Source organism: Sander lucioperca, chromosome 12 (genome assembly GCF_008315115.2).
Source record: "Sander lucioperca isolate FBNREF2018 chromosome 12, SLUC_FBN_1.2, whole genome shotgun sequence".
Classification (NCBI taxonomy): Eukaryota; Metazoa; Chordata; class Actinopteri; order Perciformes; family Percidae; genus Sander; species Sander lucioperca.
Genome location: NC_050184.1, coordinates 24164454 through 24175641, shown reverse-complemented (window position 1 = coordinate 24175641; position 11188 = coordinate 24164454). Strand labels below are relative to the sequence as shown.

The window sequence follows — 11188 nt, the reverse complement described above, 5'->3', positions numbered from 1 at the left end:
TACAGGTCAAGATGTTGCAACTTGCATTACGATATATTCCTCTTTTTTTAACCACCGATTTGCAAAAACACAGCTTTGGAAATTTCAAAGTTAAAATGTCGAAATATTAGCAGTTTACTGGTTTAGCACTAACGTTATCCATACAAGACATCAATCATTGACAATGATGAAAATGTGTTATTCTGAATTAATTTACATGAGCTTGATGAAGCAGTCACATTATTTAACAAATACAGAAATAAAAAATAACTTTCTCCAGATGTTTGACATTGTGAATTCACATCTGCAATATGAAAAACAGACACTTTTTATCAACACACTAGTTTTAGTGTACCTGTCCAGTTCATGAGGCCAGTCTCTTCTAAAATGTATACAGTTCATGCCCATATCAGTCATTCACTGAATGACAAGGCATATACCATTAAATTAAAAAAAATAATAATCCATGGTGCATAGACAGTAATATTAGAAAATCGCATTTGCTGCCATAAAGATCTATACTGATCTTTCATTTTCAACAGCAAATGTTTCCCAAACACATTAAGCTTGTTTATCACACACAAGCTTTGAAGCAAGTGAGAACTCAAAACTGCATCATTCAGGAAGAAAGCAAAAAAGTGCATTCTGTGCAATATCCTGACATCCAATGCTACAGGATCAGTTCATGAGTGTATTACTACCACTGTTGAGGTAATTGTAATGTCAAACCAAAATTAAGAGGTTTATCTATATCTATATGATGTTAATGGTGAAGTGTTGCGTGCTAGGCTTTGTCATTGTCCTGTCTGGGTCAGTAAGTCGAGACTTTAGGATGAGGGCTCACTCCACTTGCATATTGCGCAATAGAAGCCCTTTTTTAACTCCTCCCTGCAGCATCCTGGCGCCAAGACTAGTGCCTGTGATCCCGTCACTAAAGAGAGAAAGAGAATAAAATAGCATTGAGCAAAAATTTAAGTAAGCACACGCTGTACGGAGGAAGCAAAGGGCCTCATAATAGTCGGTACAGACCAATTACAAACAAGAATATTACTCTACACAGAAAAGCCTGACTTATAACAGTACAAGAGGAACAATGCATGTTAGTACCCAGCATTTTGTAAAATGACAACACCAACTGCAAACCTCAAACAACTATAAGACATCTAACATGGAGCGTCTGTTACTTCACTGCTGCTTACATGGGGCTAAACTTCCTCCTCTTAGAATCAGGAGGTTCAGGTCCATCTGCAAGTCTCTGCAAGCAAAAAGAGGACAATGAAATCAATACTAACTGCATTCAGTCAGCAACAAACAAAAACTCTATGCAATGCTGTGCAACTCATACAGTCAAACCCTGTAGCTTGACCAACCTCTTTGCCTGCAGATTCCTGCTGAAATCTTCTCTGCTCCAAATTTTGCTGAGGGCAGATGGATAACAGGTAAATGTTTAGACATGTTAACAAGAGGAATGTCTTTCATCTACATCCTTTGGATAACAAATAGTAAATGTATGAGACAACAATTTGACAAAATACACTGAAAACAGGTCTGCTTTACAGCCAGGATTCATCATTTATCCAATGTTTGCAACGGTGTGAAATTAGATCTGTTTTTGTAACCACCTTATGTAGCTCCGAGAGCTGTTGGTGCCTGATGAGGGCCTCCTTGCTAGGGAACTGCCTCCTACACAGCAGACAGGCCAGTTTAACCCAGTCTGTCATTCTCCCTTCCTTCTCCTCTTTGTCACCTCCTTCTTCTTCGCTGTCAGTTTCTCCACTGTAGGCTGGGACCAGACCCTGCTGCTGAGGAGGGGAACGCTACAGAAATAGGACGCAAGATCAAAGACTGAGGAACAGATAGACACAGAAATGATAGTAAACTTGAAAAAGCGTTTTGTAGCATCCTTTACAAAGACAGGGTGTTAGAAAAACTATGAGGAGAACAGACCAACACAAATACATAACAAATACAATCACTGTGACCATACTCCTTACTTCTGTACTTTGTCGGATCTGGTCCAGAAAAATCTGAGGCCGTTCAGACAGCGCACCCTGTAGGACAGAACAGCAAAATCAGAGGGAATACCAGGTCAGTTAATAAGACCTTATTTTAGCAGCCATCGTCTTATTGCTTGCACATGGGCAGGATGACTGCTTACAGGAGCCTACACATGATCCGCAGCAAAACCGCGAGGTAGGGCATAAAGCAGATAGGCAAAGCGCAGCTCAGGAACGTTCTGGAATTGGTTGTGCCTTGAAAGGTCAGCGGCAACGAAGTCAAAGTTGAAATAATTTTAATTTAGAGCTGTAATCCCGAGCGGTGGGCGACGCCATAGGTAGAGCCTAGTTGGGCGGCACCGCTCTCCACAAAGGAAAACAATGGAACGGCCAGCGCAGAGCAGTTTTACCACGATCATGTGTAGGCGGCTTAAAGCTCTGGTTGATGGACATTCTCCCCTGTCACTATCATATCTTGCTGCCCCTAAGGTACACAGGTGTTTACAGCTGAGCATGTGTGTCTGTGTAACTGTGGATTTCCACTGGATTCGGAACGTCTGCTGTAGTCACGAGGACCTCGTAAATTCACGTAGAATAGAACCACAAAACCAACAACAGTTTGTTTCCATCCAGAGGAGTAGAGGGGAAACAACTCTGTGCTGTGTTTTCAAGGTGTAGTGCAGGGAAATATGATCCGCCGTGAGCACGGTGTATTTTACTTATTTTTATTTTGTTTCTGTGCTCGACTTCCTGTCCCGCACTATTTGCCGTGTGCTGAATTGCTGCGGAGCTCTCCGGCGTCCGGCAAAAATAGAAGCTCTGCGTATCTGCTCCGGAGGGCTGTGGACAGCCGGAGCTGGGACGGAGTAGGGACGCAGACGTTCCGCAGTCAGTGGAAATACACACATTGACTTTAATGGAAACCTAATGACTCCATCGACGTTCCGGAGCCGTTACGCATCCAGTGGAAATTGCCGGTAAGTCATGTACCTTTTTCTCCAGAACAGCATAGCCTGCATCAGCACTAGCAGATTCTCGACGGTCATCTAGACGACTGTGGCCAGGTGCCCTAGTGTAACCAGGTGGTAGTGATGTGGAGCCAACGGCAGGGGAGGAGGAGACAGAGCGCATGTTCTCCTTGTGTCGATTGAGACTCTTTGCCCAGCGCTCCATATCTTTGGCAATCTATTAATATAACGCCCAAGAGATGCAAGTTAGCCAGATAAACAGACTAAACAGAGGAACATTTACAATTTGAAAAGTTGTCCAAACCAGGACTGACCAATAACAACACCTCAACAACATACTCCAATCCAACTTGGTAGCCTTTTAATAAATACTACCTTGGTGAAGTCTAAAATGTCCAGAATATTTGAGAGGTGTTAAAGAACAATGGAAATTTTGACCATATAGAATAGCATAGTTCATTTTGAACTGAACAGTACCATATTGTAATGTATTGCAATTTTGTCCACTAACAGAAGTGTTGAGTCATACATACTAAACTCTAACAGCTGTTTGTTATTGTGTCCACCCTTTTAGTTGTACAAATTTCTCATCAAAAAACAGAGCAAAGCGAGCAAAAAGATATGAGATTCACTTTGAAATCCAAAAGGTAAATTGAATTAATAATGTCAGTACGTGAACTATCATTCCACTATGTAGAGTACCTGTTGAGCAGTTTTATTCTTGGGTTTGTCTTTCTTCTCCTTGCTGCCAAGGGTAGCAAATGGTGAGTCTGAAGGGACTGCACCAATGCTTGTGGGAGAACCCTCTGAGTTTGACTGGCCGGCAGCAGCAGGGATGTAAGTGTGCTTTTCTCCATCCCAGTACATGTACTGCTGAGTGTGAGGGTTGTAATAGTACTGCACAGAGGGGCACACAAAACCAAACTGAAATGCTGAGGGAGAGGATACATTCAGAAAGGTATTTCAAAGAGTGCTGGCTTAACATTTAGACTGCAGTACATTCACAACTCTTTACCTGAGAGTTAGGGTCATAGTAGAGGCCTGTGAGTGGGTCGTAATAGTAGCCAGAGCTTTCGTCATACTGGTATGTCGAAACATCTGGCACAGCTAAAGTCAAAGACACAGGACATATACCTCAGTGTAAGATATCACATTTAAAAACATTTAATTGATTATAAAAGGTTAGCTTGACAGCATCCTCATGATTGATATACATTCAGATAACAGAATGAACACTTAGCAGTTACCCACCCAAAAACTATTTGTATGCATGATTTCCCCATTTTAAAGAAGTCTGTGGAAACTAATTTGAAAGAGTGGCTCAACTGAAATGTCTGCCACAAAAGGTACATCTATTTGCAGTTATTAGTGAAGATGTTAAGTCAGTGTTTTTTTAAGCTAACTTGATTCCTAAAGCTGTTTACATACCCCCTTTGGGGCGGGAACACCGTAAATAAATTCTCAACCTGTAGGCAACACTGGACACACAAAGCCTTACGATATTGCTGAAGCTCGTGTTCAGTGCCTGGGGTAGCAGGTTGGCTGGGAGCAGCTGGTTGTGGCTTTCCCACTATCTCAACCTGAAAAAAGACAGAGCTCTTAAAATCAAGAAAGTAATGGCATTACATGATGAAAGAATACAAGGGGCAAGAAGAGATGCAAACCAATATTGTACCTGTGTAACTGGTGCGGTGGTAGCTGTGGTGATGAGTGCAGTCTGTGTATGACTAAGAGGATGAACGACTGCTGATCCAGATGTCACTGCCTCAGCTGAACACACAAACAGGTGGCTTAAGTTAACTCAAGTTCAATTCAAATGTATACTGTTATATAGATCATATTGGTAATAGGCTTCATATTTTTAGCATATGTGATACCAACCTGCTCCTCCTGTGTATGCCCCAATCAGGGCTTTTCCTGCACCGGGTAAAGCAGCTACCCTGGCATCTGCCTGGGTCTTGAACGTTGTGCCATCTAGCCCAGAGTATTCATTTCCTTCCTGATTGTATGTTACTGCTGCCCCCTGCTGATACACTGCTGTATCTGTACTCTGGCCTCCACCTGATCCATTCTGAGCGGTCTGAGAATGAGAGAGAGCGAGAGCGATTTTTTTAAAAATAAAACAAAAATACACGAGAATACAATCATATATTTAAAATTTTAAATTTACAGCGCTAGGTTTTCTTTGCTGTAATGATACATCATTCAGGTTACCTGTGTGACAGCCCACTGTGCAGCAGCTATAGCTGTGCTGGCCACTGTAGCAGCACTCACTCTGCTGCCATCCGTCAGAAACACATCACTGACATAGAAAAGAGGCACAGATAGGGTTTCAGTGAGTTTCTGGTTACCAACATTTAGAAACCCTTCTTTATGGTGTATAAATACAACAGTATACCTTTAGGAAACTAATTTGTTTTCGGTAATCTTCTCCAAATCAATTTCTAATCCACCTCATTCACGTGACCAATTTGAGTTTTAATGTGACGTGGTTATTGCTGATTTGACGCCAAAATATTTTTCCTTGTGCAATAGCAATAATGTGCAGTGCTCTTGTGGTTTCTTTGCAGTAACGTGTGGATGTTTACCGTTTGGAGCCTTTGGCAAACTCTACCACAAGTGCCTTCCCGTCAATAGATAGAGCTGGCTGGAGAGCCTGTAAGATCTGGAGCAGCTGAGATGCCTCCTGTTGATAAAATATACAGAGACCTGTGAGTTAGTGTGGGTGCATTTGTGTATAGCTGCCTGTGTGTATGTATGTTTAAGATAAAGCTTATTTCAGACTAATCAGTAGACAAAAATGACAAAATGTTTTGCCTATGGATTGATCTAATCTCATTACAATTTTATTTATAACTGAATGACAATTCATCTGTCTAGCCCTCAGGCATGTGTGTGTGTCTGCCTCATCATGTTTCTCACCACTATTGTAGAGAGCTGTAGAAAGGCAAAGCCCCTGTTGAGATGTGTGTGCTTGTCCTTGATTAGGCGAACGTTGGAAGGGGAGAGAGTGGCAAATGGAGCCAAAGCAGATAAGATGGTTTCCACTGGAGTATGCGGGCCAAGGTTTCTTAGTATCAGAGCTGGTGTAGGAGAGGATGAGAGAATATTATATTATCCAACACAAGATTTACCAATTCAGGTAGTAGATAATATGCAGTGTCCCCCTTCTGGTTTGCAAGCTATAGCTAGGTAGAGAACATTTTTCAAAATATAATAAAAGTGCAAGTATTTGCTATAATCTATATTAAAACTATATTTTCCAAAAGTAGTAGTATAAATCAATAATCCATTACTATATTAATCAATGATTGAAAATAGAAAAGATTACACAAAAGTAGGTCTTTCTGAATAGAAGAGATTGCCATGGTGGGGAAAATGTCAAGAGATGGACTTACTGTCATTGGCAACATCTGCCTGCGGTGTAGCCTGTCCTGGGTTGACAGTAGGACCAGAAGAGTGGTAGGGTGCTGGCAAGGGCAATAAGCCTTGGGCTCCCTCCTTTTGAAGACCAATGGGCAAATCCCTTTGCAACTGGGGCAACTTCAGCTCAGCCTCTGGGGAAAGACAACATGCCATGTATGTATTATATGGTTTGAGAGATGTGTTACTGTAAATAGAGAATAGTTGAAATAATTACAGTAGCTGGGTTAAACTTTACCTGATTTAGGCACACTGCATTTGAAGCACTTCTCTCTCCTTTTAAAGTTTTGCACACCACACTGTTGAAACGTTAAATGACCTACTGTTAAGATTTTTTAAACGAATGAGCAACTAAAGTGACTGATATACGATGGATACAATGCACAAATTAAATTTAGATTGTCATACGTGCATGGCACACATTGCAAACACACACACAACCTTGTTGCAGAGCCAGTCCTCATTGGCACGCGGTTTTGGGTCACTGTAGTGCATCGACACTCTCTGTCCCAGAATCAACAGCACTCCCTGAAAGAAAAAGAAAGAGAGGGAGGGGGGAACAAAAAATGATTATCAGCGATAATTAGGCCACGCATGCCAGAGAAAGGCCTCATCTCACAAGAGATGAGAGAGAATGAAAGGGATGAGAGGGGACAGAGAGAGAAAGAGAGTAGAACTGAGGCTGAAGGAAAGAGGACACCAGAGAATTGCAACCTTCAGCTTTAGGAAATTGGGACGGACTGAGATGGTGTATGTGTAGTGTGTGGGTGTCCATTAAGGACACAATGCATTTTGTTCAATTGTGTTATCCCTCCCCCCTTAAGGGGAAACCTTTTCACAGTTTTCCACACATCCCCATCCCACTGTCACCACCTTCATCCCCCAAATAGACAATAGCTCCATCCTATAGATGTAATAATGGTTGATGACCCAGATATGAAAGGTTCAAAAACAAGAAAATTAAGTACTATACTGGTTCTGATTCAACATACAATAGACCGTGTGAGAAACTATATTCACACTGTAACACTATCCCAGAGGTGGTACTGTAGAATTAGGAGAGAGTGTGAAATAAATGTCACTGATGAAAGAGGAGACCTCTATAATAGAGGAATTTGTATTGGGTAAATGATGCCAGTTATAAAAACTATGTAGCTAGGCTCCAGACAGACAGATGTCAGCATGATGTAACATGAATTTGCCTGTTTGTGGAAGTAGAAATAAAAGACCTCAAAGTACAAAGACCTACCTACCTCAGGGACAAAACTGATTTCTCTACTCTGTGTGTCTATACCATACTGGAATGCATCACGTGCAGATGAGAGGGTATGATGTTACTGTGCATTTGTCCTGATATTAACCCATATGTCCCATTGTATGCATGTATATATGTGTATGTGTGTCTGTGTAAGGGAGAGTGACCTGGTTGGTCTCCATCCAGCGGGTGGCCTCCTGTATGACATTAAACTCGACGAAGGCGAATCCTCGGCTCTGACCTGGACACCGCCCAGCGCCATGGTAACCGAACAACAACAACAACAACATAACAACGCAGTGAGGGGTTAGTGCTTCATGTCCAGAGGAGAGAGAGACCCTGTATCAGCACTAATAATCATTGCTTCCTCTCTCCCTTGGAAATAACACACCTGACAGTTATTGGAGAGCCGCTGTCATATTCTCTGCAAGGGGGGGAGGATGCAATGTCAAGTATCTCAACAGGGTCAAGGAAAGAGGGAGATTCCTACCAACTCATCAGTTTGAGTCTGAGCTTTTTGTCTTTGAATGATGAAGCACCCACGCACCAACAAAACAGACACTAAAACACACACACACACACACACACACACACACCTCTGCTAGTCTGAGAGTCAAGAGTGCAGTCTAAAGTATGTAGCACTGGTGTGGAATGTCTCCATATTCTGTCTATGCATTACTTTGACTGATTGAGAACACATTATACAACATATTTAGATTTTTGTACTTTTAAAACAACACTGTATATGGTATAACATGGAGTGTAATCACAAAAGATTATCATTTGAACATTTAAAACTGAGAGTGACTTATCCTAAGAACAGATAAACAGTGATGCGGGAGTGAGAAAAACAGAGCAGTACAGGGGACTGTAAGTGTGCCTGAATCAGATAGGCACACCTTACAGACAACCAATGCGTTAGCAAAGGGACAGGCCAGTGAGATAATGACCTTAATGGAAAACCTTTAGAAAAAGACTGAGTTGCATGGATGACGCTCACGTAGCTGAGAGATAGCTGCAACACTTATAGCCCCACACGTACACACTCAAAAATAGCTACAATGACAAACACCATAAAACGCATTCTGCTTCCGCTGCTCATTTCTTAGTTGACAGTTAGTTTGTGAGCATTGTTCATCTACTCAGACACATCTCACTTAAAGATGGATGAGGCAGAATCATGAAAGGGTAAAGATGATAAAAGAGGTAAGGCAAAAAGGAAAATGAATGCCATGGAGTGAAGATCTATAACGTATAGCTGTATGCATGCATTCTTGTCTTTAAGGCAAATATGGATAGAGCTCTCCTTTGAAGCTTGCATGGATGTTTTGTTGCCCTGTGAGCACTAGCCAGAATTCAGACACCAGCAGACAAAAAAATCAAAGCAGGAAATCGCAGCAAAAGCCTGTATATAAGTAAATAAACATAAATATGCATTCTTTGCATCAGCTATCTATCCCGCTGTCAGAGTATGAAGAAAGACATTGCCGGTAACAGAGAAGGTAAAGGAAAGGGAGGATGCTTATTAATGAGAGAAGACTAAGCAGATAATGGAAAGTCACCTGAGAGAGCAATGAAGTGAAAGAGCTGGTAATGAATGAGTGTGACACAAAGGGAGAATTCAAAAACAGAAAAAAAACATTTTAAGGCAATGGACAAGTTCTCACCTGAGGATTTGTTTCTCATGAGGCGAACCTCTCTTGGCTGGATCCCCTGCTCCTGAAGTTGTGCCCGGATCTATGAACACAGAGGCATTATTTCCTTTTAAGCCAACTGACAACAAGACCCACACGTCATCAGACCACTGTTAAGAAAAACACACAAACATGCCCAGGAGACATCCACTTACCTCATTGGCGGTGGCATTGGGTGGCAGCATGCGAAGCATTATGATGCTGCTTGGCCTCTGGTTGTGGTCTAGATCTGCACGGTAGTCCTGGTCCCTCTGATCCAACTCCTCAAGGGACAGGTCTGGACCAGCATTCCCACAACTATGCTCCTCTGTCCCCACTGTAAAAGCCTGTACAGTACAGTCACACTTTAGAAACAGATGTCAACCAAAAAAAAAAATTGTAACAGCTCTATAAAGAGGATGGACTTGTTATGGCTTACCCTCCTCTTCACCGCCGCACGAGAGAACCTGTCCTCTTCTCTCTGTCTTGCCGTATTGTATTCCATCTGTTCTGAATGGGCACCACCACGATCCCAGTTGCCATCCCTACCCCCTGAATGAGGAGCACTGTTCTCAGCAAAGCCTCTTCCACCTTTCCCCCGACCTCTTTCCTGCGGGCCAGTCAATAACTGCTCAAACCTGGATCCGTCCTCCTCTCTCTGGAGCTTGGGAAGGGCTAGATCAGTCTGCGACTGAGCGCACGGGGGCCACAGGAGCCCTTTCCCCTCACGCCCAATGTCCCCTCGCCCATCTCCTCTCTGGTGAAACCCCGGGCGGTCTTGGAGACGAGCTGGTAAGAAGTCACGGATACCCAGAGATTGTCCTTCACGGCCGTATGGCCTGTCCTCCTCTGCTCTGACATCATATCCTGTTCCTGCCTCCTCATCCTCTTGACCATAGCCTCTATAGTCCATGTCACGAAAGTTGTGATCCTTGTGGGTGTTGCCATAGCGACCCGTTCGGTCACCTCGCCCACCTCTGCAAGACAATGTGAGGATCTTGTCAGACACATTTACTCTTTAGGGTAGAAAGGTACAAAAAGAAATGTAACTTACCTCCGCTCATAGTCCATGCTGATCCACTGACTCTGCTCCTGGTTTCTGCCCTTTTTCTATTTGGTTACAGCATTGGATACCATTGAAGTACATCAGCAATTTACTCTTTTGAATGAGAAGCAATAATCAGGAGAATCACAGCTCACCGACTGTCTTTTCGAAACCGAGTCAAAACTTATAAACCACTACGTTACAGAAAAAAATATCTTAAGTAGAAGCCTCATGGGGTGCATAGTAGTGATGTGTAATGTTTGCGTTCAATAGAGGCAGGTAACGTTAGCATCATTCTAGTTCTGTCTTCAGGTTAGCTGCATTGTTGAATACTGCAGACGTTTCTAACTTTGACTGATATCCCTGCTTTACTAACAACTCACCAAACCCCCTAAACAAACGGAGTGATAACCCAGCTAAAGGTGTGCGCGCAATGCACATGCCCAACCTAACTACCCAAAAAGGAGTATTAAACAATGACGTGTAGCGGTCATGTATGTTAGCGGGCAAGCTAACTATTTTAGCCTGAGTTTGGCTAACGTTAGCTAACGTTAGTCCAAGCAGAGACGCTGCCTCCAGAAACGTCTGTCAACCGTTGTAAACACAACAGCAGTTGTATTCGAAATAGGACAAACACTTACCAGTGCCACATGCAATCAACAATAGTTATTTAAATGTCACGTCGAAGCCCAGGTGAGAATGGCGTTATATTTTTCACGGAACCAAGCATAAAATGGCCACAGCAAGACAACATTTCAAGGGGGAGGGTACCAATACCTAACTCTGTTGTGTGATTGGTGCTTGGAGAGCGGACACATTAGCTTCATGTCGACGATGATTGGACAAGC

General features: G+C 42.7%; 1 protein-coding gene across 3 annotated transcripts; it reads right to left on the bottom strand.

Moving 5' to 3' along the window:
- Positions 1–90: 90 nt before the first annotated feature.
- Positions 91–11106, bottom strand: rbm10 (RNA binding motif protein 10). 3 transcript variants are annotated; one of them, XM_031316880.2, is made up of 23 exons: positions 10982–11106; positions 10350–10405; positions 9735–10272; positions 9472–9642; positions 9290–9359; positions 7790–7863; positions 6809–6895; positions 6606–6666; positions 6343–6501; positions 5867–6027; positions 5533–5630; positions 5159–5246; positions 4826–5024; positions 4620–4714; positions 4443–4524; positions 3960–4051; positions 3647–3841; positions 2967–3161; positions 1974–2030; positions 1602–1796; positions 1350–1397; positions 1179–1234; positions 91–910 (listed from the first exon to the last, which is right to left on the bottom strand). In XM_031316880.2, the coding sequence occupies exons 2-23, from the start codon at positions 10364–10366 to the stop codon at positions 820–822; spliced, it is 2829 nt and encodes a 942-aa protein (XP_031172740.1). In that variant the 5' UTR covers positions 10367–10405; positions 10982–11106; the 3' UTR covers positions 91–819. The 3 variants fall into 3 exon arrangements, with proteins under 3 accessions (XP_031172740.1, XP_035864458.1, XP_035864457.1); XM_036008565.1 differs by having other exon boundaries at positions 4832–5024; XM_036008564.1 differs by lacking the exon at positions 10982–11106 and having other exon boundaries at positions 10350–10426.
- Positions 11107–11188: the final 82 nt, after the last annotated feature.

Excerpts from the sequence above, each read along its gene's own strand:
- rbm10 (XM_031316880.2), bottom strand. Across the intron at positions 9,360-9,471 it reads CCAATGCCACCGCCAATGAG|ATCCGGGCACAACTTCAGGA; the intron begins GTAAGTGGATGT and ends CTGTGTTCATAG. Across the intron at positions 1,398-1,601 it reads AGCTCTCGGAGCTACATAAG|CAAAATTTGGAGCAGAGAAG; the intron begins GTGGTTACAAAA and ends ATCTGCCCTCAG.